We start from the raw sequence: 27,494 nt of genomic DNA, 5'->3' as shown, positions 1-27,494 counted from the left end.
ATGGGAGGAACTCAGTCTCCTATTCAATTGGGACAGGCTGTTAATCCTAAAAACTTCTCCTTTTATGGAGTTTCAAGTTCTGTTCCTATCTGCTTTGTTATCCCCAATACTATAAAGGACGAGGCTCCCTCCATTAATGGTTGTGCTCCAACATCTTATAAGGGGTTGTTGACAGATTCTCCTAATTATGCAGTTGCACACAAAAGACTCCTATGGTCTCTAATTTTGCTTTTACCTGGAGACTCTTCTCCTAAAATGTTTACTCCTAAAGATTATCCGAAAGCCCTCCCTGTTTGTGCAGCATCTCCTCCAGAGAAGGATGACACTAATGAGGAATGGGCCTTTGTTAACCCTAAAATAGGCTTCCCCAAATGGAGATATTGTGCTTATAAAAAGGAGATTCATATTGTTATTCCTGGAACATATTTAACTGTAATTGATAGAAGTTGTGCAGATTCTTCTGTAGATTATAGGCTTTTCTTGGAATCAACTAATGTTAGATACTCTTGGAAAAATGAATATATCCCTCGCCGCATGCCAATTAATAGATGGCATATTAATGGATGGGTACCAAGCATCTTGACTATTTCTACAAAAAAAGGCAGGATATTTTCAATCTGAAATATGGCGTGTGATTGCTGCCACAAAACTGGTTAACACTGCGCAGGCCGGAAAATCAGAGCAGATATCAGGTACAGGCTTGCTTACAGTCTCCATATGCATTTTTAATTTCCGGAGATTATAATTCCTTAAATATCTCTGAGTATGCTGACAAATATCATGTATCTTGTACCTGCTGTAATCTTACAAATTGTGTTTCCCCTTTAACAAATGTAAAAACACTGATGATTGTTCAGCGACCCCCATATTTAATGGTTCCTGTCACTCTAAATACTACATGGTTTGATAGTTATGGTTTGCAAGCTTTGCAGGATGTAAATGCACTTCTTGTTCGTGGTCGTCGCTTTGTTGCTCCTCTTATTCTTGGAATTACAGCATTTATAGCTTTAGCAACTTCCCTTTCGCTTTCTGCTATAGCCTTATCTCAAGAAATTCACACAGCAACTTTTACTGATCAATTATCAAAAAATGTATCCATGGCTTTACCTACACAAGAAATTATAGATAGAAAACTAACCTCTAAGGTTAATGCTTTAGAAGAAGCTATTCCCATGATTGGTCAGGAACAGACCTCTTTTAAGGTTCGCCTTGCCTTGAGATGTCATATTGATTTTCATTGGATTTGTGTAATGCCCCTAAAAGTTAACGAATCTTTGTATTCTTGGGAGAGAGTTAAAAATCATACCCTAGGTATCTGGAATCACTCAGATTTAAATTTTGATTTAAATTCTTTACATAAAGATATTCGTGAGATTAGTCAAGCTGAGGCTGAGTTTTCTGCCTCACAAATATCAAACACATTTTTTCAAAATTTATCCTCTTATGTCTCTCATAAAAGCTTTTTTACCACTATGATTAAAGTGGCTTTGATTGGAGGATTGATAATTCTTCTTCTTCTGCTTCCAGTCATCGTCAGACTGTTGAGGGGTAGTATCCAGGGGCTGGCAATGGAACTTCATGCCATTAAATTAAAAAATAAAAAGGGGGAGATGCTGGAAGCCGAGCTATCCCAGCCTTAGTGGCAAAGCCCGGGCTGTGGACGGACTGGTGACTGCAAGGCGGCCCACAGACACGGAAGCTTCTTGCACTCCCGCTTTTAGGTAATTCGGCCTTAAAACAACCTGGGGTATTGTCTGTTGGGGAATTGCCCTTGACAGGCCCTCTGGGAAAAGAACCATTAGGGAAGAAAGTAAGGTTCCGCAAGAAATTGTGCGGCCTTACGTTTAGCCCTTGCCATCCCCTATGGAGACTCCTCTACTTACAGGAAGGATAGCCTCATGCATTTGCCAGCAAAGAGGGCCTGTAAAGGAGAGACATAAGGATTTGAAAGCCTCACTCTGGCAACTAAGGAGTGTATCTCTGGGCACAGGTGACTTCAACCCATAGCCCCACCTGGCCCCCCGGAGGCATTCCAGATGATGACTGAACCTAGTCGGTTAAGGTACAGAATGGTTCATTGGTTCCTAGGTGCGTTGTGTCTCTGAGAATGTATGAGGCATGGGTTTCTAAGGCCTTTTCAGCCCCTTTCTGGCACCTCGGACTGAGGCAAACACATTGTTCTTCTGGCTTCAAGTGGTTAGGAGGTCATGTCCCTGTAACTGTTCCACTTGAGGTGTTTCATGCGAACAGCAAAGCAAATGCTTCATAGACTATAGATAATTATAGATAAACGCAGATGCATAATGGGATAATGTAAGAAATTAATCAATAATCAAAGGGTATGTGGGAACATTACGGGAAAATCGCCATGTTATTTCTTAAAGGTTGATTACACATAGGAACGTTTTTAAAATTAGGTAATGTTAGAAAAACGTAGATGACGTATGCTACAAGGAAATCACTAGCAAATATAATGCCACGTTTGCTACAATAAATCAGCCAGTTCAGCACACTGCTGTTGTCTGTGTCCATTTTTATTTTAGTTTTTTATTTTTAGTTTTTTTTTAATTTTAGTTTTGTTTTATTTTCACCGACACTGTTCTTCCTTCGGGAACCCCTGGTTGCTGGAGCTGGTCTCCGGCAGAAACACTGAAAGCCTCTCCCTGAAGCTGAGAACAAAGGAAGGATGCCTGCTATTATCATTTTTTTCAACAATGTACTAGAGTTCTATGACATAAGGATAAAACAATGAGTCAACCAATGAACCAAAACAAAATAAAAAATATAAGCAATGAAAAAGAAGTAGTAATTCTATTCTTATTTGCAGATGACTTGATGATATAGGTGTATGGTAAATATTCAAAAGAAAGTTCAAATTAGAAAAAATAAATGTCAGTTTTCTGGAAAGAAGTTCAATATACAAAAATCAATTGTATTTCTATATGCCAGCAAAAAGTATAACACGAAATTTACAGAATAATACCATTTACAATAGGACGAAGTAAATCAAATACAGTTGATCCTTGAACAACACAGGTTAGAACTGCACAGGTTCACTTACAGATTTTTTATGGTACTGTAAGTGTATTTTCTCTTACTTAAAATTTTCTAAATAATATTTTCTTTTCTCTAGCTTACTTTATTGTAAGAATAAGATATGTAATACAAATACAAAATATGTGTTAACTGTTTATGTTATTGGTAAGGCTTCCAGTCAACAGTAGGCTATTAGTAGTTAAATTTTGGGGGAGTCAAGTTATATGCAGATTTTTGACTGCATGGGGTGGTGTGGGATCAGCATCCCTAAGCCCCTTTTTGTTCAAGGGCCAACTGTATATGAGTTTAATGCTATACATTTTTTTCTAAGCACTGCTTCACATGAGTTTTGACATGTTGTGGTTTTGTTTTCATTTAGTTCCAAAATATTTCAAAATTTCTTTTGAGAGTTCTCTTTGACCAATGTTATTTAGAAGTATGTTATTTAACCTCCTCATTATGGGATTTCCAGTTACCTTTCTATTATTACTATTTCTAGTTTAATTCCATTATGGTCTAAGAGCTGACATTGTATGATTTCTATTCTTTTGAATTTGTCAGGGTGTGTTTTGTGGTTCAGAATGTGGTCTCCCTTGATGAATATTCCATGTGCTCTTGAGAAGAATATGTATTCTATCGTTGGATGAAGTAGTCTATAGGTGTCAATTATATCCAGTTGATTGATGGTGTTAAGATCAACTGTGCTGTTCCTGATTTTCTGGCTGCTGGATCTGTCCATTTCTGATATAGATGTGTTTCTGTATATGTGTCAGACTATGGTGATGGATTCATCTATCTCTCCTTGGAGTTCTATTGCTTTTTGCTTCACGTAGTTTGACACTATAGTTAGGCATATACATTAAGGATTGTTATGTCCCTTCAAAGGCATTATGCATTTCTATTTTAGTGTTTGGTTTTGTTTTATCTCTAACATTTCTTTTTTTTTTTTTGTAGTATTTCCATCTCTGCTTACATTTCCCATCTTTTCTTGCATGCCCTCTACTTTATCCATTAAAGCTATCAGCTTTAACCATAGCTATTAATCATAGTTGTTTTAAATTCCTGGTATAATAATTCCAACATCCTGCCATGTCTGGTTCTGATGCTTATTCTGTCTCTTCATATTGAGGGTTTTTCTGTTTTGTTTTGTTTTGTTTTTTCCTTTTGGTATGTCCTGTAAATTTTCCCTGATAACTGGACATGATATACCAGGTAAATGAGCTACTATAAACAGAACTTTAGTGATGTGGTGGTAAGGTGTAGGGAGAAGAAAAGTGTTCTATAGACTGAAGATTAAGTGTAATCTTTTAGTGTGCCTATGCTTCTGTCCTATGAACTTCACAAGTGTTTTCTCAGTTTTTTTTTCCCCGTGTTCCCAGGAAGGCAGAATGGTCTGAGGTTGGGTATTTCCCTTTCCCAGGTCAGTTAGGTTCTGCTAATACCCCAACAGGTTAGGTTTTGATTAACTAGTTGTCCCCACTGTCAGGCCTTTTAAGAATATTTGTTTTCCCTCTCCCTGCCAGAAGCCCAAAGGGATTTTTTTCTTTAATATGTATTGTGGGAATCTGTTTGAATTTCTGGAAGTAAATTTAACAATACTGTGGGGGTCCCTCTGTAACTGGACCCCTCTGTCGTTTTTAACTCTCAGAGTTATCCATACCAAATCTCCAACAACTCCAGCTGTCAGTTACAGTTCAGGTTTTCCTATCCCAGCCCTGGTTCCCATGATGTTTTCTGCTCTTGAGTCTTGACTCCGTTAAGTCAAGACTCACTGTATTCTCTATCTTTCCAATATTTGGGGCAGTTGTTTGCTCTGTGTCCTCCTCTCTATTATGGATCCAAAATGAGTTGCTGATTTCAAAGTCTGTTAAGCTTTATACTTATTATTAGGATGGAATGGCAACCTCCAAGCTCCTTACATGCAGAATTGCAATATCCGGTATACAGAGAGAACTCACACATATCCATAAAAAAACAAAAACAAGATAAATAACCCAATAGAAAAAGTAAGCTAGATATATGAATAGAATTCTCAGAAGAGGAAGCCCAGAATGAGAATGAGAATCATTCTCACTGGCAATTAGGGAAATTTAAATGTAAACCATAATGAATACAATTCATTTACATCAGAATGATGGCAATACTAGTTATATTAAAATGGATACCTTGTGAAAAATCATTTGACAGAAACTTCTGCCTCGTTATAGCCGATGTCAAACTGTGGAAGAAGAAGCCAGTATAATGGATCGGTCAAACACAGATTTAGGATTATCCCTCTTTACCACAAACCTGTTTCTTGGCTGTACCTTCTAGGTGACCAATCTAAGACTAGGCTGTTATTTTTTTCTAAATAGTCAAGTCAAGGAAGTTTGTGATTCCCTGGATGACTCCTCTCTTGAAACCATAGAAAAATGGTAGTCATTAGTACTAGTCAGACAAGTTTCATCATATTTGTTCTGTACATTTCACACAGCCCATAAAAACAAACCAATCAACACTGAATGTAGCACATAAGCCTGTGAAACATTGATCACCTTAAAAGCTACTCTAAGAAGTCATTTTAGTTATCACTATCATCGTTGTCACCATCATCATCACCACCACCATTGTCCCTGACACCACCACAACAATCAGAATATTATGTACAGGTAAATGGGATTTTATCTGGGAGGTAAGTTACAAACCCTAGCAAGTTGCTAGAGTATCTTCTAGCTTTTTAAAAACTGGTTGCTTTCTATAAGTTAGATTTTTATTTCTAGACACTGCTAAAAAACATGCTACTGTTTTTGAGGTTTAAAGGCTCTGCAAAGTCTCTGGGAAAGTTTTACAAAGTTGGAATAAAAGAATCCAGTTTTAGCAAAATTTTGCTTACTTTTTTTTATAAGAACCCTACCATTTTTGTTCTTTAGTAATATAATTGAAATCGTATCTTCTAATATGAAAATGTTTTCTGGGAAATAATTTAAAAATATAAATTCCATCATGGATTTTTGGAATAATGTACTTTGTAACTTAGGTCCTGAATTGGCAGCAGGCAGACTACAGAGGGGCTCAGAACTTCATAGATTTTGAAATGAATTCCCTTCTGTAGGCTCTCTGCTTTTCTAGAATTTAGGGGAAATTTAGAGGTGGAGATCATTCAACTCATTTGATCATTAATTTCCCTGTTCCTTATTCACAACTCTTTCCCTAATGATTTAAAGTCCTCTGGGGGGGGGGGAAGGTTTATCTTTATAAAATTTGGGGAATTTCGCACTGGAATCTTGCTTTTTAACACGCTGTTCACTGTATAACAGAATTCAGGTGCATCTAATTCAAATGGTTTGTAAATGAAGTTCTAATAAATGAAAACTATAGTTATGTTTATGCTTTGTGGTTTAATAGCTAATGCAATATCAGAATGTAGTTAGAATATAATCTAGGAAATGATTCCTGGTATGGACTGTGGGGATAAATTATAGTGAGACTGATGTTTTAAAATTGTGACTCGTGTAGTTACCATTATTTTTATCGACATTATTATTGTAATTGATTAAGGTGAACAGTTGATTATACCAGAATAATGATGAGCCCTAACTTGAATTAGATTCAATACAAAAATGAGGCAGTTATAGTTTAATTATGTACATACAGTTGGTTAAATTCATTGTAGATTAATTTTTAACCGATTCTCTTTGTTAAATGAGTTCACCCTGGAAGGCAGGTTTCTGTCTTTAAAAATGGCCAAGGGGCATGTAGGTGGCTCAGGAGATTAAGAATCCAACTCTTGATTTCGGCTCAGGTCATGGTCTCAAGGCTTGTGAATTCCAGCCCTGCTTTGGGCTTTGTGCTGACAGTGTGGAAACTGCTTGGGATTCTCTCTCCCTATCACTCTGCTCCTCCCCACCAACCCCACCTGTTTCTCTCTCTCTCTTGCTCGCTCTCTAAAAATAAATAAAGTTTTTTAAAAAATGGCCAAGATTAATTTGGTAAATGAGAAAGTAAGTTGTTTCATGAATGGAACTTTTAAAATATTTAGAACTTCATTTTAATAATTTCAGCTATTATTCAAAAATAATGACCAATTCCTCGAGCCCAAGTATCACATTTTCTGGAGGAAAGGTTGAATACATCATACACCACTGTGATCTTTTAGATATAAAAGTATCTCCTTAATTGTTTATGATAGGAAGACATCCATAATGAGGGGGAGAAAAGCATCAGTGCTCTAGTCAACAGTATGTATTCTCTACCACTTCCCAGAGCTTCTAAAAGAAGCTTCAAAGAAAAATATTTTATAAGCTGTAGCATAGTGATTCTTTGTATAGAAACCATTTCAGCCACTTTAGAGTCACCACTCAGGCTACATAAATGTTTAAGTCCCTCAAACTAATTTGCATGTCTCAGAAAGACGAAGCTACCAGACTAACCTCCACCTGGCTAATCCAAAACAAATTGAGACCTCAATATCACGGTAAACTTTTCTGGTTATTAAAAGAGACATATTATCAGATATTCATAAGGTTGTAAATATTATTATCAATTACCTTAATTGCATACTCCTGTTAAGGTGTGATTTATCTAGTGTAAGAAACATAATACCTGAATAGCCTTTTTGCTCTGAGGATGAGATTAAGCAGCAGGATTCCAGAATGAAGGCATGCATGCAATGCATCTGAAATAGGGAGTTCCTTTGAAGAGCTCTGACAAATAATCCCAGTTTTGGGAAGCACTCATTAACAAATCATCAAAGGGGTATCAAGAAGAGGCAGGATTAAGAGTAGAGAACAGGGCAGAGAGGAAATAAGACTGGGTGGAGTTGCACAGTTGTGTCATAAGGTAATTTTTTTTAAGGAACTTCTCTACCGAAAAATAAATTGGTCTTAGAGGAATCAAAACAGAAAGATTCTCATATTCATAAGGAATATCTGCCAATCTGCCACATATATCCCCTGATTACAAACTCCTCTGTTTTGCAAGTTTTGTTTAGGATGATGAACACAAAAGATTGAGGAAAGAGCTGGGGCTATTTTGAAATTTGAAATCAGATTATTATGTGTATGTGTTACAGTACTTCCTCCAAATCAGCAATTTCATGACATCATGTCTTTCAAAGTATATGAAATAACTAGTGTCAAACTTTATATAGATTAGACTAAGGGTAGCCATAAGACCTAATTGTAACCTTGATCACTCTATTAGGGTGATGCCAAGTCACCATATTTTCTGATTATTCTTCATCTAATTGATTGGTTTTAGTGATGAAATTTGCCTGTTTCTTAATTTATATGATGCAAAGAATCCATGTTTATTATGGAAAGATTAGAAAATATAGTTAGGAAAACGTAAACAAAAAAAGAAAATAATCTACCCATAATCTCATAACATGGGACAACTCTAGTTGACCTCATGATTTTCCTTTCACATTTAATTAAAACTTATAAATGGTTATATTATATATTTATTTTTAAGTCTATATATATTAATGTACATGATGTGACTATAGTTTACAAAAATACAATCAGACCACACTTAATGTTTTGTAACCTGCTTTAGATCAATAAAAAGAGCAATTTAATTTCTCTTTTTGAGGACAAAAACCATGTGTATCTTGCTCACTGCTATATCCCTAGAAGCTAACATAGCTAACAAATCGAATATGATTTGTTAAAGGAATGGACATTAGAGTCTATCTTCTCTGAGATGTTTAAGGTTTCTATGTTTCATACTAACATAAGAGCCTAATTATAAATTGTGTTGTATGAGGTGAGGAGAGCCAGGCAAATTTAGACTATCTAGCCCATCTGATTTGAGCTATTTTCTTCTTTTCATAGGCATAGAATATTCTCCCAGAGAAGATCTTGGCCAGTATGGATGGTGATCCTTATCTTTCTTGGAGTGACAGCAGTCTTGGGAGTAACTATTGGTTTCCTTGTTCATTTTCTGGCAGTGCGTCAGTATTGACTATTTTCCATTTTCACCCTTACTACTAAATCTCCTTTTACTTTTAGAAATTGATAAGAAATAATATAAATATTAAATTTCTTAATGGAAGTTTTCTCATCTATTAACTATGTTCCAACATAATCATTCTCTATTATTTAATACCAGTTAAAAATTTTTTTGAATCAAATGCCTCATTGAGCCACTCTGACATATTACCAACTATGAGAGTATGGCAAGACTGAAAAGCTCAATATTTTGATGCCAAGATGCATTGTCAATAAAGGAACATATGTATTAGGTCAGTAGTTGAGCTGTTATGTCTTTTAGTAAATATACCTAAAATTTTGGAAATCCTTATTCTTCTTGGCTCAATTCTGGTTGTTAAGATACAATTGCAAAATAAGAATGGATAATCCACAAATGGCTCATCTAATAGTAGATAGTAGAAGTGGTTGAATGGCTGAATGTTTATGTAAATTTGATCTTATTTAAAAAAAATTAATACTACACTCAGAAAGTTTGGCTTTCCAACTTATTTTTACCTTTCAGAAAAATAAACCCTTAAGTCTGTGTAGCTATTTAATGTTTTCAAATAAATTTGATATCCATTATTCTGCTTGATCCTCATACTAATCCTTTGAGTGAAGGAGGGTAGGTTTTATTATCTCTTTTTTCACATGCAAAAAACCAAGATTAAGAAAAGTCAAACACTTGTTATCATAGGCTTTTAAATGTCATAGATGAGCATAAACCGAAACCTTAATATTTAAGTGTATTATTTTACTTTATCATAAGTTTTTCTTTTTTATTCCTCTGAAATATATTACCCTGTATAGTGTAGGATATGTACCCAGTGTAGGATACATTTTGCCTAATACAGTGAAAATTCTAATTTTTCCTTCATTCTGGCCTCTCCTTTGTTTTCTCTAACTATCTTGATCTCCAATTTCAAAACTTGTCCTTCAGAAGGGTCATGTATGCTTACAGTCTCTTGCGTGCCATTTCTGTCCTTGAACTCTCTGTAGTCTGGATTCTTCTGCCCTCTGCTTGATTCTCCTCATTAAAGAATAACATCCATTATATAATTTCCTTAAGGAAAGTGCTCTGAGTTTACCAAATCAAGCCCAGTGAAGAAGGCCAGTAGCTTAATTAGTTATCTTTCCAAAATATAATTTGCATTTTAGTAAGTCCCTTCTTCTGGAGAAACAATGCATTCATGAACAGGAGACAGGAGAACTGTAGGCATCCTGGCTTAAGCAAGATATGTGTGGGATGAGAATTTGCCCTTGACTTTCTCTGTATGGTGAACAACCTAATATTTCAAATATAAGGCTAGATGGACTTTTACTACCTGAAGTTAATTGAACTGGGCTCCTTGTGAAGTAAAAATGGGTACCCAAACTCTGTTGTAAAGGTCACCTAGAGTCAGCTTAAAAGACGGGTTTGCTCTCAGATTCTGGCTTAGGAACCAATACAGTCTTTGTTAATACTAAGAACAACTTGAGTTGAATGAGACCTAATCTCTCATTCAAGTGGTATGAAATTCGCTTGTCTGTTGAATATATTGTTTCTCAAGACATTATTTTGAGTTTCTACTTCTTGAGTTTCCTCAGAAATTAATATTCCACAATGATCATTATTCTAGAAATGACTCTGGTTCAGCCCTTTCTTAACTATTTTATTTAACTACTATTTAAACTATTTCCAAAAGCTTACACAGACATTTATAAACAATTAAAAAGTCCTTCAGATTATTTATCTAGCAGTGCTAAGCCCTGGCTTTGTCTCAGAATCACATGTAGAGCTCTTCTAAAGAAGTATCCATTCCTTGGGCCCTTCCCTTATGTTTTATGATTCAGTGGAACTGAGGCAGGACCTGCCCATGTGTGTCTTTAGGAGTTCTGTAGTTATTCTGATAGTGTTATTCTGATAGACAGTGTTGCAATCTATGCATCTAAGGCAATGTTTTATAAAGGTAATAACATTTATTTCTATCTTAAAATAAAAGATTTTATTATAAATTTTGGCATGGGCTCAGATTATAATGTAAATACTGACTATTGCTATGCCTGTAACACTGACTATGATTTTATAGGCCACAGTGTAAGGTACAGGGTAGATTCCCATTCAAGTTGTCTAAATAATTGTATTATTCAGCTCAGGCTGCCATAACAGAATACCAGAGACTGAGTGGCTTAAACAACAGATATTCATTTTCTTGCAGTTTGGAGGCCAAGATCAGAGTGCCAGCATGGTCAATGTTGCCTCACATGCCTTTTTTTTCTGTGGCATATGGAGTTGGTGGGTAGTTTGTGGAGAAAGAGAGAGAGAAGGAAGAGTCTCTGGTGTCTCTTCTTATAAGGCTACTAGAATCTGACTTAACCCTATGACCTGATTCATGATCTGATTTAACCTTAATAACCTTGTTAAAGGCCATATCTCTAAATATAGGCACATTGGGGGTTAGGGCTTCAACATATAAATTTTAAGGGGACAATTCAGTTCATAAGGATAATCAAGGGTGGGATGCCTGTGTGGCTCAGTTGGTTGAGTGTCAAACACTTGATTTTGGCTCAGGTCACGATCCCAGGGTCACATTGGGCTCTGTGCTGCACATAGAGCCTGCTTAAGATTCTCTCTCTCTCTCTCTCTCTCTCTCTCTCTCTCTCTCCCCCCCCCACCCCGCCTTCTCTTCTACTCGCTCTCTCTCTCTTTCTAAAATAAAATAAAATAAAATAAAATAAAATAAAATAAAATAATAAAAATAAAAACCAAGGGAAAATAAACTTAAAAATTACACCTCAATGGGGCGCCTGGGTAGCTCAGTCGGTTAAGCGTCCGTCAGACCTGAGCTGACTCAGGTCATGATCTTGCTGTCCATGGGTTGGGGCCCCCCATCGGGCTCTGTGCTGACAACTCAGAGCCTGGAGCCTGTTTTGGATTTTGTTTCTCCCTCTCTCTCTGCCCCTTCCCCGTTCACGCTCTGTCTCTGCCTCTGAAAAATGAATAAACCTTAAAAAATTTTTTTAAAAATTTCACCTCAAATCACTCTGATTTTCAGTAATATAACTAGACTCAAGTATCTAAACATCATGGTTTCTTTGAATATGGGCATGATATATATGACTTTTGACAAATTAATCTGCCTACCTATAAATACCCAAGTTCAGCATACTGGATATAACACAAAATTAGCAGATTCTAGTTGGTCAGTCTTCTATTTGATGAAAGACTTCATAGATTAAAATCATGAAGTGGTATGAAAGAGGATCTTGGAGTTTATTTATTGCAATTTAGTCTTTGTGATTAGTGAAAAAAATCCCAGAAAGCTGAAGTGATATACCAGTACAGCACAGCCCATTGGTGGCAGAGCTTAAACTAGTTTCTCTAACTTCATATGCATTATTTTTTTCAGAATGACCTTAGCTAACTTCTTAGCTAGAACCTAGCATTTGCTTTTCATATATACCAGTTGCTATAAGGAAAAATATAGGAAACCATTGGAATATAGGAAACTAATTTTTATTTTAGATTGAAATGATATTTCTGATTCCCGGGATAATGCGTTATTTCATCTCAGAGATCATATATGTTTCAAAGCCTATTATTATTATTAGCACTCCTTAGAGACTCTATAGTACTTTTTAAGGTGAATCAAAAGTACAATTGCTCTCAAAATATATGAATGGATAATTGCTTAACCAAAACAGAGTACCATTTCATATGAGTTTCTATTTTTAAAAGTACATGCATAATGTAGAAGAACTACCTCTAGGCTTGTCCTATTTTAACATTACAGTGGCCCTAGTATATCAGGTGAGACATTTTACATTTGGGGACAGGAAGGAATGGGGAATGTGAGACCTTGTGATGCTCCACCATATATGCTGGAGGGAAGTAGGATGGCAGCAGGAATTCAAGGAATGACTTAAAAGAGTGGAAAGCAAGCAGATAGGAAATGGGGCAGAAGAAAAGTTATAAAAGGGTATAGATCATCCAGAAAGAAAAGGGAAACGTTTGTAATGTTTCCCGTGTCAGAAGTGTTTAGAAAGATTAACTGGGTAATCACTAGATCAAGAATTTAGATTACACATAAAAAGTAGGTTTTATTTCTAGTGCACACTAAAGTGGATCGTTAGTGGCTGCCTGGATTGCCATTCTGCTGTGGATGCTGAGGGTATACCTGGCTTGGCAGGGCAGTGGTGTCTATTATCATATGAAGAAAGGAGGGGGACCACTTCATGAATACTGGGTAGTTGCTATTTCTAGAATGGGTGGATATTCACTCCCCTTCATTTCCCTCCTCTTCCTTTCTCCCTCCCTCTGATAATTTAAAAATCTGGGTCGAATGTTAATTTTGAGACAAAAGTATGGAGGGATTTGAGTCTACCTGTTATTTTTAAATTCTTTGAGTATTTCTTTGTTTCACAGGAAATATTTTCTATTACCAAGTTGATTTTCATATTTCTAGAGTTACACACAATGATAGTTGTGAAAATGGAGCTTCACAAGCCAGCACAGATCTGAACAAAAATATAGAGACTAAGGTAAATCAGAGATTCCTTTTAATAATTTCATAATAAATTTGATTGAAACAGACATGATGGCTATTTTGTTTTTTTCTCTTGACAGATGTCTGATGTTTTTCAAAATTCTAGTATATATAAAGAATATATCAACTCTCAGGTCATCAAACTTCTGTAAGTACAAATTCAGTCAGGATCTTATGGAAAGGGAGGTAGATGATATGTCACATCAACTGTGGTTTTAAATAACAACAATAAAAGGAAAGAAGGAAAGAAAGAAAGAAAGAAAGAAAGAAAGAAAGAAAGAAAGAAATCTCCATAAATTAAAATATAATTGCAGTTAACAAATTTCTGTTCAGAGTAAGAACTGTTGTGTACAAATCTGTAACCTCCATACTTGAAGGGGAATTATAAGGTTGTTGATAGCAGCCAGTCCTAACTGACTACTATGATGAAAGATCATTGTAACTCTGTGGAAAACGGAGTCCAATCTTATTGTTTTGGTATTCATATACTAGCCTCCTCTTCTCCCATCCATTCCCATCTGGCTATATCTTTACTATAATAACTTTCTTTTGGTCTCTTTAATAATTACTATCACTATAATGACTGTGGAGCAAAGTGAATAATTTAAGATAATACTTGTCTGAATATGTCTTTGAAGTGGTTTGAGTATGGGGGTAGACAGGAGGGATGCAAGGAGGAAGTATCATGGAACACTGGGGATGAGTGATAAAGAGGGACAGTACTTGTATTTTGGTAATTGCCAATATCCATTCGGGGGGAATTCTGAAGTACCAAAATAAAAAATTCAGCTTGCCAAAAAACCAACCAACTAACCTACTTACCTATAGACAAACAAAAACTTTCAAAGACTCTTCTATTGATCATAATTATTTGAAAATAGAGTTGTGGATATTTTTTTTTTAAATGTGATTTATTTTGAAAGTCTCCAAAAATGAATTAATCTCCTTTCATAATTAATAAAAAGGATATAATGAATATATAGATAATAGAGATTCTCTCTATGTTTTAGAGTTATCTTTCTGAGCTTTCTCATTGTGCAGTTCTGTTGGGGTAGAGATGTATGAGAAACTATAGGGAGAATCTTAGTACTGACTCCTGAATATATGCTAGGAGTTATCTTTTGAATGTTTCCTGGTACTGCATTTTGGTTTCCATTTATCTCTTTATCTAAAGTAATTAGAAAATATCTGTACAAGAACATGGTTTTTACTGTTTTAATAAAATCTTACACCAATCATTTGCTGGCCAGTACTCAGTTTCTCATGTGTGTTTGAATTATTCTGATTTCTAGTTTGTAGTTCAAATCTTCTTCCATGAATAATACCTTTGAACCAGTTAGAAGATTTTTAGGGACACTTGCACTTTATACATACTGAGATAATATCTGTGTATTGTTCTTTAATATATATGTAAAGGAAATACGATGATTAAATGTGGGAAATTCAATGTGTTAACATCTTGAAATATCAAGAAACAACACGCTAGAACATTTCTGTTGTTTCTTGTCCTGATCCCAATGGTTCAAGGGTACAGTTACAACTGACATTCAAGTTTCCTCCAGCAAAAAGGCACAGCATGAAGACTGAAATTGAAGCTATCTTAATCAGATATTGAAAAACAACATGGCATCCTGGAATGCAGTCCATACTTCCTTTAGACTCATAGGTATTTCACTTATTTCCGTTATTTTCTATTACTTAGGTTTTTGGACTGTTTGAAAAAAATATTAGAAAAAATTAATAAGGAGTTTCAGGAATTTGCTTTGGGGAAAAATATACTTCTCACATTTTGGCAATCCTATGAACGAGTTGGAAATGACAGTGGCATAAAATCTTTGAAGAGTGATAGAAAGGAGGACTAAGGTATGGGCATGCATGTGAGCTTGCAAGGTTTCACGTTTATGTTTGAAAAATGGGATGAAGGACTCTAAGCAAAGCATTATTCCTCTCTTCCCTCTACTCTTGTCAGGATCTCATTACAGGAAACAGATTTGGGGCTTAGTTGATCATTCATTGTGGAGACTGCTAGAATAAGAAGGAAGTTGGGGATAGGGAGTTTTCACTGCTCTTGTGGAAGAATGGGAATGATACTATCAAAGAAAAACCAATTGTCTGGAATAATTTCCTAGAAAACAAGGGAAGAAAATGATAGGATTTTGCCCCAGTTCAGAAAATGAAGTCTGTAAATATCTTGAGGGTCCTGAAAAGGTCTTGAAACTCTCATTTGGATTGTTAAAAGGCCTGTTAGGTGATAAATGTGTGGTTCCAGAACCCAGTTTTGTGGTTCTTCCAGACCGACAGGTGATCCTAGTGTCCTTTAAGGCTATCAAGGCTGACAACTGCCAGTTACAGCTCCTTTACCTCAGAATACCTGTTATCACTGGACCACTTATGAGAACAGAGTTTGAGGCAGAGCTTCTCAAAAGAACAATACAATTCCTCTGTGCGTAGCTATTGGGAAAGAAGGTTGCCTCTCTGTGTCCTAGGGATTTAAAGTGAACACTTGCTAGTGGGTCCTCTTGTAGTTCCCCACCTTCTCTCTGTCTCTCAAGTCTCTTCCCAATAGAAAAGATACTTGAATTTAAGTTAAATTCTCAAATTTTCATAATTCAGTCATGGTAATGAGATGACTCTAAAGAAAAGGATAAGCCCAATGAAATATGATTTTAATTGGAAATTTTTTCTTTATAGATAACTTGGAGTAATTCATATGAGAATTATCATAAGGAAATAAATCCAAAGATAATTAATTCCCAGTGCCTTTTTTAGTGAGAATGTCAGCTTGTTATCTCACTAAATATTTTACTGCAACTATTGTAAAATTGAGAACTTTTTTTTTTATTTCCCTTTCCCCTTTCCTTTACTAGCTAGTAGAGATGTGGAGATATGGTCAAAATATAACAGGTAGGAGGTAGAGGGGCTGATAGCTAATATGTAAATTAGTCTGAATAGTTAAATGTTGGGTGTAATTGGGCTAGAAAAGTTAGCACGTATGTCCTTGGATTGAAGATAATTTCTTGGTGATATTTTATTAATTTTATGTTTTGTTTTAATTTCAGAAATCAGCAAGGCTAATGTTGAAATGCTTACCAACAACTGTAAGTTAAGAAATTATGACAAACTTAACTCATTCACAAATATTTCCCTATCACTTTCCTAAAAAGTATCTTGAAATATGTAATATGGAAATCTATAGTAGTCTTTCAAAATTATTGGCTATATCAGATATATATCTGAAATTGCTTTTTGAAAAACACTGGCCTGTGAATTTTAACTTTTGTAAGAGTTGTCCAAAAGGATGAAATAAGAGCTGTTTCCAAAGAATGGAATCATTAATGAAGAATATCATATCTGAGTAAGTTAAAATAAAAAAGATTGAAGGGAAAAAAGACAACAAAGGATAACAAGAAAATATAAAATAGGCTATCCCAAATACATTTATTATAGAGTAAAAATAGTTTTGTATCTTCTAAATAAATTCTCTTTAGAGTATCATGTTGTCCACAAGATACATACATGCATTCTTTCACTTAATGGATATTTATGGTGTATCTATTATCCACATGGGGCTTTACAGACAGCACTGCATATGCTATGCAAGATGCAGGCATACAGAAGTAAAGTCTTTACCTTCAAGAATTTTGCAATCTACTTGGAGACATGAGACTTACAACAAATAGATAAAATAACAGTCATTGGAAGGTGATTGAGAGTGAAAAAGAGGATAAGTAAAAGTCACCCAAGCCAAGATAGAGTCAGGTACCGTGATCACAGTACATTCCAGGAAAGAGGTAGCATTGCTTAGGAGATTCTGGACAATCACTGAAGGGTTTCAAGTATTGTTTTAAGATGTATTTCTCGTAAAGCATAATCAAAGATGGCTGCTTTTATATAAATACATCCTTTCTTCAGGTTGTGGAAGACCAGCCAACAGTATCATGGCAGGCAACCAAATTGTGAATGGGAAGAATGCCCTGGTGGGGCATGGCCATGACAAGCCAGCATGAAATGGAAAGGCCAGCACTTCTGTGGGGCATCTCTGATCAGTAGCAGGTGGCTATTATCTGCAGCTCACTGCTTTGCTGAGTAAGTGTGAACATCTGACTAAATGTAGGATTTGGGGTAAACTGTGGGGATTAACCTAAATACATGAATGTTCACCAAAGCCAAGTGAAATTTATAATTAACCTGAATAACCAAAGAGCAGCAGAGGCATTTAAATTTGTCAAAGAGGAAAAAGTGAGAGGAAGTAATTCACATTTTCCAAAAAAGCTACGTTGGCCTGACATTAAGTGCTTTATTTACATCATTTTATTCAATTGTAACAATAGTTCTGTATGGAAGTTATAATTTAACCTATCTAAAGATGAGGAAAGTAGGGTTCAGAAATGGTGATGTAACTTGGCAAAGTTCATACAGCTCCTAAATAACAGAAATTGAATGTAAGCCCAGCTATGTCTGACTCCAGTTATCATGTGCTTATTTTTCTTGCCCTCCAGAGGTTTACTACCTAACTGAAGATATTTAAATGTGATATGTTAAAAGTAGTAGGCAGTATCGTGCAGTAAATGTCACATATACAACAAGATAGTAAGTTCTATGAAAATTTGATGAAGAAAGGAGCATTCCAGCTGAGGTATGAAAGTGTAAGATTTGACCAGAAATCTAAAGATATAAGATATGATTGATACAGTGGGTAGATGGGAAAGAATAATATGTATTTTGGGTTGGGGAAACCACTTTCTTCAGATGTGTTGAGATAGAATAACATAATTTGCATTCTGTGGACAGCAAACAGAGCAAATTTGAAGTAGAGAAACTTTGTTAAAAGAAACATTAGAGGTTTACCTGGGTGGCTCATTAAGTGTCTGACTTTGGCTCAAGTCATGATCTCACAGTTGTGAGTTCAAGCCCCGTGTTGGGCTCTGTGCTGACAGGTCAGAGCTTGGAGCCTGCTTCGGATTCTGTCTCCCTTGCTCTCTGCCCCTCCCCCACTGACTCTCTCTCTCTCTCTCTCAAAAATAAATAAACGTTAAAAAAAAGAAAACATTAGGGAGGAGCCAAGATGGCGGAACAGCATGGAAGCTTTTTGTGTGTCTCACATCCATGAAATACAGCCAGACCAACACTAAACCATTCTACACACCTAGAAAACCGATTGGAAGATTAACAAAACAATCTGCACAACCTGAACCACAGAATTCAGCAGGTACGTGACACGAAGAGCTGAACTTGGGGAGCAAGAAGCCCCAAAAGGTAGGGAACCCCTCTAGTGGTAGGAGAGAGGATGGAGACTGGGGGGGGGAGCATACGCGAAAAGCACCCTTCCCCAAAAGCAGCTGGAGATAAAGTGGAAAATTGGAAACAGTCGCAGGCACTAAACTAAAAAGGGAGAAAGGAGAAAGGAGAGAGTTTCAATTTCACTAAGACTGTAAACAAGGGGAGTGCAAAGGCTGCAACTCAGCAGCTTGATACCTGGTGGTGCTCTGGTGGGAAAGGTGAATCCCCAGGAACAGAGTGGGGTCTGGGAGGTTCTCGGGCCACACGGGGAAAAGCGGTTCCACGGTGGAAGGACATTTGGTAGAGACTGTTGAAGTCATCTGGTCCCAGCAGACCCCAGAAGGCAGCCACATTCGCTGGTGCTGGGGTAAGGTTGTTGAGGGTGAAGACTGGTGTCAGATGCGATTTTCCATGGTCCCGGAAAATCTGAGGCTACACTGTCTCGCGATTTTTTGGGGGGGCGGGCTGGCACCTGGCTGCAGTCTCAGGGCAGTGGAAACAGCAGGATCCAGCAGGCATTCCTGGGTGCAGTCAACATTCGGCCATTGCTCATTCAGCCATTGCTTGGTGAGCAGAGCCGGTCAAAGCCACAGTCCTTCGAAAGTAAGGGGCTGGGGAAAACAGCTGCATCTGAGACAACACTTGGGAGAGAGGTATTACCTGGGGCCTGGTCATGGAGCGTGGAAAAGCGGGGAGAGGACAAGAGCTGAAGACAGAGGATCGGGCACAACTGCTGATTCGGGAGAACAGACCGTGTGGCTGAGTGGCACCATTTTTCACTCCTCCCGCGCATGCGCATGCGCATGCGCATGCGCACCCACGAGCACTGCAACAATCCACTGTGTTGGATTTAACCAACACAGACACAAGCAAGATGTCTGAACCAGAACTTAGAATCGCGATAATAATAATACTAGCTGGAGTTGATAGACTAGATTAGATTAGAATAGATTAGAATCCCTTTCTGCAGAGATAAAAGAAGTAAAAAATAGCCAGAATGAAATTAAAAATGCTATAACTGAGCTGCAATCATGGACGGATGCAGCAGCACCAAGGATGGACAAGGCAGAACAGAGAATCAGTGATAGAGAGGACAAATTTATAGAGAATAATGAAGCAGAGAAAAAGAGGGAGATTAAGGCAAAAGAGCACGATTTAAGAATTAGAGAAATCAGTGACTCACTAAAAAGGAACAACATCAGAATCATAGGGGTCCCAGAAGAGGAAGAGAGAGAAATAGGGGTAGAAGGGTTATGTGAGCAAATCATAGCAGAAAACTTTCCTAACCTGGGGAACGACACAGACATAAAAATCCAGGAAGCACAGAGAACTCCCATTAGATTAAAATAAAACTGACCATCAACAAGGCATATCATAGTCAAATTCACAAAATACTCAGGCAAGGAGAGAATCAAGAAAGCAGCAAGGGGAAAAAAGTCCCTAACCTACAAGGGAAGACAGATCAGGTTTGCAGCAGCCCTATCCATAGAAAACTGGCAGGCCAGAAAGGAGTGGCAGGATATATTCAGTGTGCTGAATCAGAAAAATATGCAGCCAAGAATTCTTTATCCAGCAAGGCTGTCATTCAAAATAGAAGGAGAGATAAAAAGTTTCCCAAACAAAAATTAAAGGAGTTTCTGACCACTAAACCAGCCCTGCAAGAAATATTAAGGAGGACTCTCTGAGGGGACAAAAGATGAAAAAAAAAAAAAAAAAAAAAATATATATATATATATATATATATACCAAAAGCAACAAAAGATTAGAAAGGACCAGAAACTCCATCTCTACAAGCATCATAATGGCAATCATGCTAATCTATCATGCTAATGATCAACAAAAGAAAGCCAGAGTAGCCATACTTATATCAGACAATCTAGACTTTAAAATAAAGACGGTATCAAGAGATGCAGAAGGGCATTATATCATAATCAAGGGGTCTATAGACCAAGAAGACCTAACAATTGTAAACATTTATGTGCCAAATGTGAGAGCACCCAAATATATAAATCAGTTAATCACAAACATAAAGAAACTCATCAATAGTAATACCATAATAGTAGGAGACTTCAACACCCCACTCACAGCAATGGACAGATCATCCAATCAAAAAATCAACAAGGAAACAATGGCTTTGGATGACACACTGGACCAGATGGACTTAACAGATATATTCAGAACATTTCATCCTAAAGCAGCATAATATACATTCTTCTACAGTGCACATAGAATGTTCTCCAGAATAGACCATATACTGGGACACAAATCAGCCCTCAGCAAGTACAAAAAGATCGAGATCATACCATGCATATTTTCTGACCACAACGCCCTGAAATTCGAAATCAACAAGAAAAAATTTGGAAAGGTAACAAATACTTGGAGACTGAAGAACATCCTACTAAAGAATGAATGGGCTAACCAAGCAGTTAAAGAAGAAATTAAAAAGTATATGGAAGCCAATGAAAATGATAGCGCCACAACCCACATCCTCAGGGATGCAGCAAATGTGGTCATAAGAGGAAAGTATATACCAATCCAGGCCTTCCTAAAGAAGGAAGAAAGATCTCAGATACACAACCTAACCTTATGCCTTAAGGAGCTGGAAAAAGAACAGCAAATAAAACCCAAAACCAGCAGAAGACAGGAAATAATAAAGATTAGAGCAGAAATTAATGCTATCGAAACCAAAAACAAAACAAAACAAAACAAAACAAAACAAAACAAAACAAAAAACAGTAGAACAGATCAATGTAACCAGAAGCTGGTTCTTTGAAAGAATTAACAAAATTGATAAACAATTAGCCAGTTAGATCAAAGAAAAAGGAAAGGACCCAAATAATTAAAATCAAGAATGAAAGAGGAGAAATCACAACCAACACAACAGAAATAAAAACAGTAATAAGAGAATATTATGAGCAATTATATGCCAACAAAATGGGCAATCTGGAAGAAATGGACAAATTCCTAGAAACAGATACACTACCAAAACTGAAACAGGAAGAAATAGAAAATTTGAACAGACCCATAATCAGTAAGGAAATCGAATTAGTAATCAAAAATCTGCCAAAAAGCAAGAGTCCAGGGCCAGATGACTTTCCAGGGAAATTCTATCAAACATTTAAGGAAGAGTTAACACCTATTCTCTTGAAACTGTTCCAAAAAATAGAAATGGAAGGAAAAATTCCAAACTCTTGCTATAAGGCCAGCATTACCTTGATTCCAAAACCAGATGGAGACCCCACTAAAAAGGAGAACTATAGACCAATTTCCCTGATGAACATGGATGCAAAAATCCTCAACAAGATATTAGCCAACCAGATCCAACAATACATTAAAAAATTATTCACCACGACCAAGTGGGATTTATACCTGGGATGCAGGGCTGGTTCAATATCCACAAAAGAATCAACGTGATTCATCACATCAATAAAAGAAAGGACAAGAACCATATGATCCTCTCAATAGCTGCAGAGAAAGCATTTGACAAAATACAGCATCCTTTCTTGATAAAAACCCTCAAGAAAGTAGGGATAGAAGGAGCATACCTCGAGATCATAAAAGCCATATATGAACGACCCAACACTAATATCATCCTCAATGGGAAAAAACTGAGAGCTTTCCCCCTAAGGTCAGGAACAAGACAGGGATGTCCACTCTTGCCACTTTTATTCAACATGGTATTGGAAGTCTTAGCCTCTGCAATCAGACAACACAAAGAAATAAAAGGCATCCAAATCGGCCAGGAGGAGGTCAACCTTTCACTCTTTGCAGATGACATGATACTCTATACGTAAAACCCAAAAGATTCTACCAAAAAACTGCTAGAACTTATTCATGAATTCAGAAAAGTTGCAGGATATAAAATCAATGCACAGAAATTGGTTGCACTCCTATACACCAACAATGAAGCAACAGAAAGAGAAATCAAGGAATTGATCCCATTTATAGTTGCACCAAAACTCATAAAATACCTAGGAATAAATCTAACCAAAGAGGTAAAAAATCTATACACTGAAAACTATAGAAAGCTGATGAAAGAAATTGAAGAAGACACAAAGAAATGGAAAAAGATTCCATGCTCCTGGATAGGAAGAACAAATATTGTTAAAATGTGGATACTACCCAAAGCAATCTACATATTCAACGCAATCCCTATGAAAGTAACACCAGAATTCTTCACAGAGCTAGAACAAATAATCCTAAAATTTGTATGGAACCAGAAAAGACCCCGAATAGCCCAAGCAATCTTGAAAAAGAAAACCAAAGCAGGAGGCATCACAATCCCAGACTTCAAGCTATACTACAAAGCCGTAATCATCAAGAGAGTATGGTACTGGCACAAAAACACTCAGACCAACGAAACAGAATAGAGAACCCAGAAATGGACCCACAAATGTATGGGGAACTAATCTTTGACAAAGCAGGAAAGAATATCCAGTGGAATAAAGACAGTCTCTTCAGCAAGTGGTGCTGGGAAACTGGACAGCGATATGCAGAAGAATGAACCTGGACCACTTTGTTACATAATACACAAAAATAAGCTCAAAGCAGATGAAAGACCTGAATGCAAGACAGGAAGCCATCAAAATCCTCGAGGAGAAAGCAGGCAAAACCTCTTTGATCTTGCCCACAGCAATTTCTCACTCAACACATCTCTGGAGGCAAGGGAAACAAAAGCAAAAATGAACTACTGGTACCTCATCAAAATAAAAAGCTTCTGCACAGTGAAGGAAACAATCAGCAAAAGTAAAAGGCAACTGACAGAATGGGAGAAGATATTTGCAAATGACATATCAGATAAAGGGTTAGTATCCAAAATCTACAAAGAACTTATCAAACTCAACACCCAAAAAACAAATAATCCAGTGAAGAAATGGGCGAAAGACATGAATAGACACTTCTCCAAAGAAGACATCCAGATGGCCAACAGACACATGAAAAAATGCTCAACATCACTCATCATCAGGGAAATACAAATCAAAACCACAATGAGATATCACCTTACACCTGTCAGAATGGCTAATATTAACAACTCAGGCAACAACAGATGTTGGTGAGGATGCAGAGAAAGAGGATCTCTTTTGCATTGTTGGTGGGAATGCAAGCTTGTGCAGCCACTCTGGAAAACAGTATGGAGGTTTCTCAAAAACCTAAAAATAGGGGCGCCTGGGTGGCGCAGTCGGTTAAGCGTCCGACTTCAGCCAGGTCATGATCTCACGGTCCGTGGGTTCGAGCCCCGCGTCAGGCTCTGGGCTGATGGCTCAGAGCCTGGAGCCTGTTTCCGATTCTGTGTCTCCCTCTCTCTCTGCCCCTCCCCCGTTCATGCTCTGTCTCTCTCTGTCCCAAAAATAAATAAACGTTGAAAAAAAAAATTAAAAAAAAAAAAACCTAAAAATAGACCTACCCTACCACCCAGCAATTGCACTATGAGACATTTATCCATGGGATACAGGTGTGCTGTTTCGAAGGGACATATGCACCCCCATGTTTATAGCAGCACTATCAACAATAGCCAACGTATGGAAAGAGCCGAAATGTCCACTTATGGATGAATGGATAAAGAAGAGTTGGTATATATATGCAATGGAGTATTACTCGGCAATCAAAAAGAATGAAATCTTGCCATTTGCAACTACGTGGATGGAACTGGAGGGTGTTATGCTAAGTGAAATTAGTCAGAGAAAGACACAAATCATACGACTTCACTCATATGAGGACTTTAAGAGACAAACAGATGAACATAAAGGAAGGGAAGCAAAAATAATATAAAAACCGGGAGGGGGACAAAACAGAAGAGACTCATAAATATGGAGAACAAACTGAGGGTTGCTGGAGGGTTTGTGGGGGGGGGATGGGCAAAGTGGGTAAGGGGCATTAAGGAATCTACTGAAGTCATTGCTTCACTATATCCTAACTAATTTGGATGTAAATTTTAAAAAATAAAAAATAAAGTTAAATCAAAAGAAAGAAAACATTATTAGAAAATATATTCAGAACATTTGTTATATTGATTGGGCAGGTCTTTAATTGACAAGATGCTTACTTCCTGAAGATCTCTTTTACAAAGCATGTTTGCAGGATTTGTGTTTCTGAAGCAATTTTCAAACAGTAGTCCATGGATCGTGAACTACCCAGGGGACTTGTTAAAAGTATAGATCTTTAAGCATCACACCAGACCTTTTAAATATAAATCTCAAGAGGTGAAGCCTGAATTAATTCTAAGGGAGTTGAGTTTAAGAAACACATTGAGAGTGTGGAGTCACTGAAGGTTATTGAACGGGAGAAGGATTGAACAATGTCACCATTATATGAAGTTCTTAGAAATTAAAATTAAAAAAAAAAAGCACCTGACATTTTGAGGGAAAGTGATAATAGTTAGACAGTATGTTATGTCTTAAATTGAGAAAGAGTTTCAGTGGGGAACTGGAGAAATGACCAGAAAATTTAAATTAGAAGTCAAGATGCGTTGACTTGGTAAACATAATAGGGTAATTGGGTGAGAACAAGTGGCAATTTTTTGTGGACAAAGATGTAGGTTCATGGAATCCGGGTGTTTGGCACTACGTGATTCTGGACCCCATCCATTGAGGCTGCTTCTATGACTCCCACTTAAGTCGAATACTCAGGAACTGGATGGGGCTTTAGTAGCAGAAGACATTGGTGACTCTACTTAGGAGTATTTGCAGAAGGCTGACAGCTCTAATTGTCCTTTGAACTATTTTATTTGTAACATCTCCATGTCAAAGACATCTTTAAAAATTAAAATTTGGTGCTTTCTAGTGTTGGTTGGGAGCCTAACACTTTACAAGATAGTGACCACTAGTGAACACTGTTGTCACTCAAAAACTACATATATTTTAATGAAATTGTGTTTTCCAGGAAAAGTAATTCAGGAGATTGGACTGTCAACTTTGGAACTATAGTAAATAAACCATATATGACACCGAAAGTCCAAAACATTATTTTTCATGAAAATTACAGCAGGGCTGTGGTTTTTAATGATATTGTCCTTGTACAGCTTGCTGAAGAAGTCTCTTTTTTTAAAATTTTTTTTAATGCTTATTTATTTCTGAGACAGAGAGAGACAGAGCATGAGTGGGGGAGGGGTAGAGAGAGAGGGAGACACAGAATCCGAAGCAGGCTCCAGGTTCAGAGCTGTCAGCATGGACCCCGACGTGGGGCTTGAACTCACGAACCGTGAGATTGTGACCTGGGCCAAAGTTGGCTGCTCAACCAACTGAGCCACCCAGGAGCCCCTGAAGAACTCTCTTTTACAAAGTAGGTTCGCAGGATTTGTCTTCCTGAAGCCAAAATGAAGCTTCCGGAAAATGCCAGTGTTGTAGTTACCGGACGGGAACACTTTATGAATGGTAAGTTTTTCTGTAAAAGGGTAATAGCTTCATGGGAATAATTATTTAAGCAGTCAGTCAGTTAGCCAATCAACCACTCTCTCATGCAATTAATCAGTCACTAAATATATCAAACAAACAAACAAGTGTTGGGACCAAAAACTTGGCATTGTCTTCAATTCCTAAAATGCCTCTGGGAATAAGAAGTGGAAAAATTGGAATTATGTGTGAGGTAGCCAGTTACAATAAACACCAGAAAGGGAGAAATCTACCCTCGGACTGGCCTGGTTCTTACTAACCAAAAAAAGAAAAAAGAATATTCTATAGATATTCTTTGTCTCTACAACCAAGGTTAAGATCCCCATGATACACAGAATTTGTTGCCTTTAGGTCCTCTTCCAGCGATACTTCAAGAAGCCTTTGGGAAGGTTATCGACAACAAAGTTTGCAATCATCCACATTCATTATCTGGTCTGGTTACCAACAAAATGCTATGTGCTGTGTTTAAATCAGGAAAAGCTGATGCCTGTCAGGTATGTCTAGACATATTATCAAATCATTTTGTCCCAAAGTACTAATTGAATTGAAGTGTTTATCAGTACAAATTTCTTTTGTGTGTATTAATGATTTCCATAGAGTAGCTTATTTTGATCCACATAACAGATATTTATTAATCCCACTTATATATCAGACACCAGCCTACATGCTGGGGATGTATTGCTGAACAAAATCTCTGCCTTCATGGCAGTCTAGGAATCCATACAAAGGATAATACTTACATGGTGATAAAATAAATTTGGCCCTATTTTCTGGGCCATTTGCACAATGCGCTGCTGTCTCTTCCTTATCCAGAAATGTGGCTGGAGGTTTAGCATGTATACACGTCACCCATTTCTCAGGCTTCATTCATGATGAAGCAGTCAAGTCACTTTTTCTTCATAGTCAAGGCTGAACTCATTATAAAGTTCAATTCTGGTCAATCCAACATATGGCAGCTGTAGGCAGTATATTGTGATTTGTAGTTACCCTTGGTTTTGAATAAACCTAAGTTCCACAGTTCTAAGCTCAAAAGAAAGTGGACTCTTTTCAGTACCCAGGGACTTCTGATAAGTCCAGAGAAGCAGTAAAAGGAAATTCTTTGACAGGACAAGAAACATGTCTTCCTATCTTCTTCTAGAATGATCCTGGTGGACTGCTAGCTTACCCTGACTCTAGAAAAGTCTGGCACCTTGTTGGAATAGTAAGCTGGGGTGATGGATACGCTAAAAAGAATAAGCCAGGTGTTTATACTCCAGTCACTGCTTATCATGATTGGATTACATCCAAGACTGGGCTCTGAAAGAAAAGTAACT

The 27,494-nt window shown here is 37.0% G+C and overlaps 1 protein-coding gene across 1 annotated transcript; it reads left to right on the top strand.

Annotated features, from left to right (window-relative positions):
• Positions 1-27,481, top strand: LOC124521072 (transmembrane protease serine 11B-like). The gene is given in 15 exon segments (XM_047092252.1): positions 1-567; positions 858-1,202; positions 5,224-5,285; positions 8,850-8,968; positions 13,393-13,508; positions 13,594-13,665; positions 15,000-15,108; positions 15,111-15,179; positions 16,573-16,611; positions 17,426-17,488; positions 17,491-17,599; positions 25,673-25,824; positions 26,059-26,163; positions 26,533-26,675; positions 27,320-27,481. Coding segments are annotated over 15 exon segments (2,232 nt in total).
• Positions 27,482-27,494: the final 13 nt, after the last annotated feature.

Source organism: Lynx rufus, unplaced genomic scaffold (assembly GCF_022079265.1).
Source record: "Lynx rufus isolate CCGP_SWC_20201006 ecotype Redwood Valley unplaced genomic scaffold, mLynRuf1.p SCAF_3, whole genome shotgun sequence".
Classification (NCBI taxonomy): domain Eukaryota; kingdom Metazoa; phylum Chordata; class Mammalia; order Carnivora; family Felidae; genus Lynx; species Lynx rufus.
This window is presented reverse-complemented; position numbering and strand designations above follow the sequence as displayed.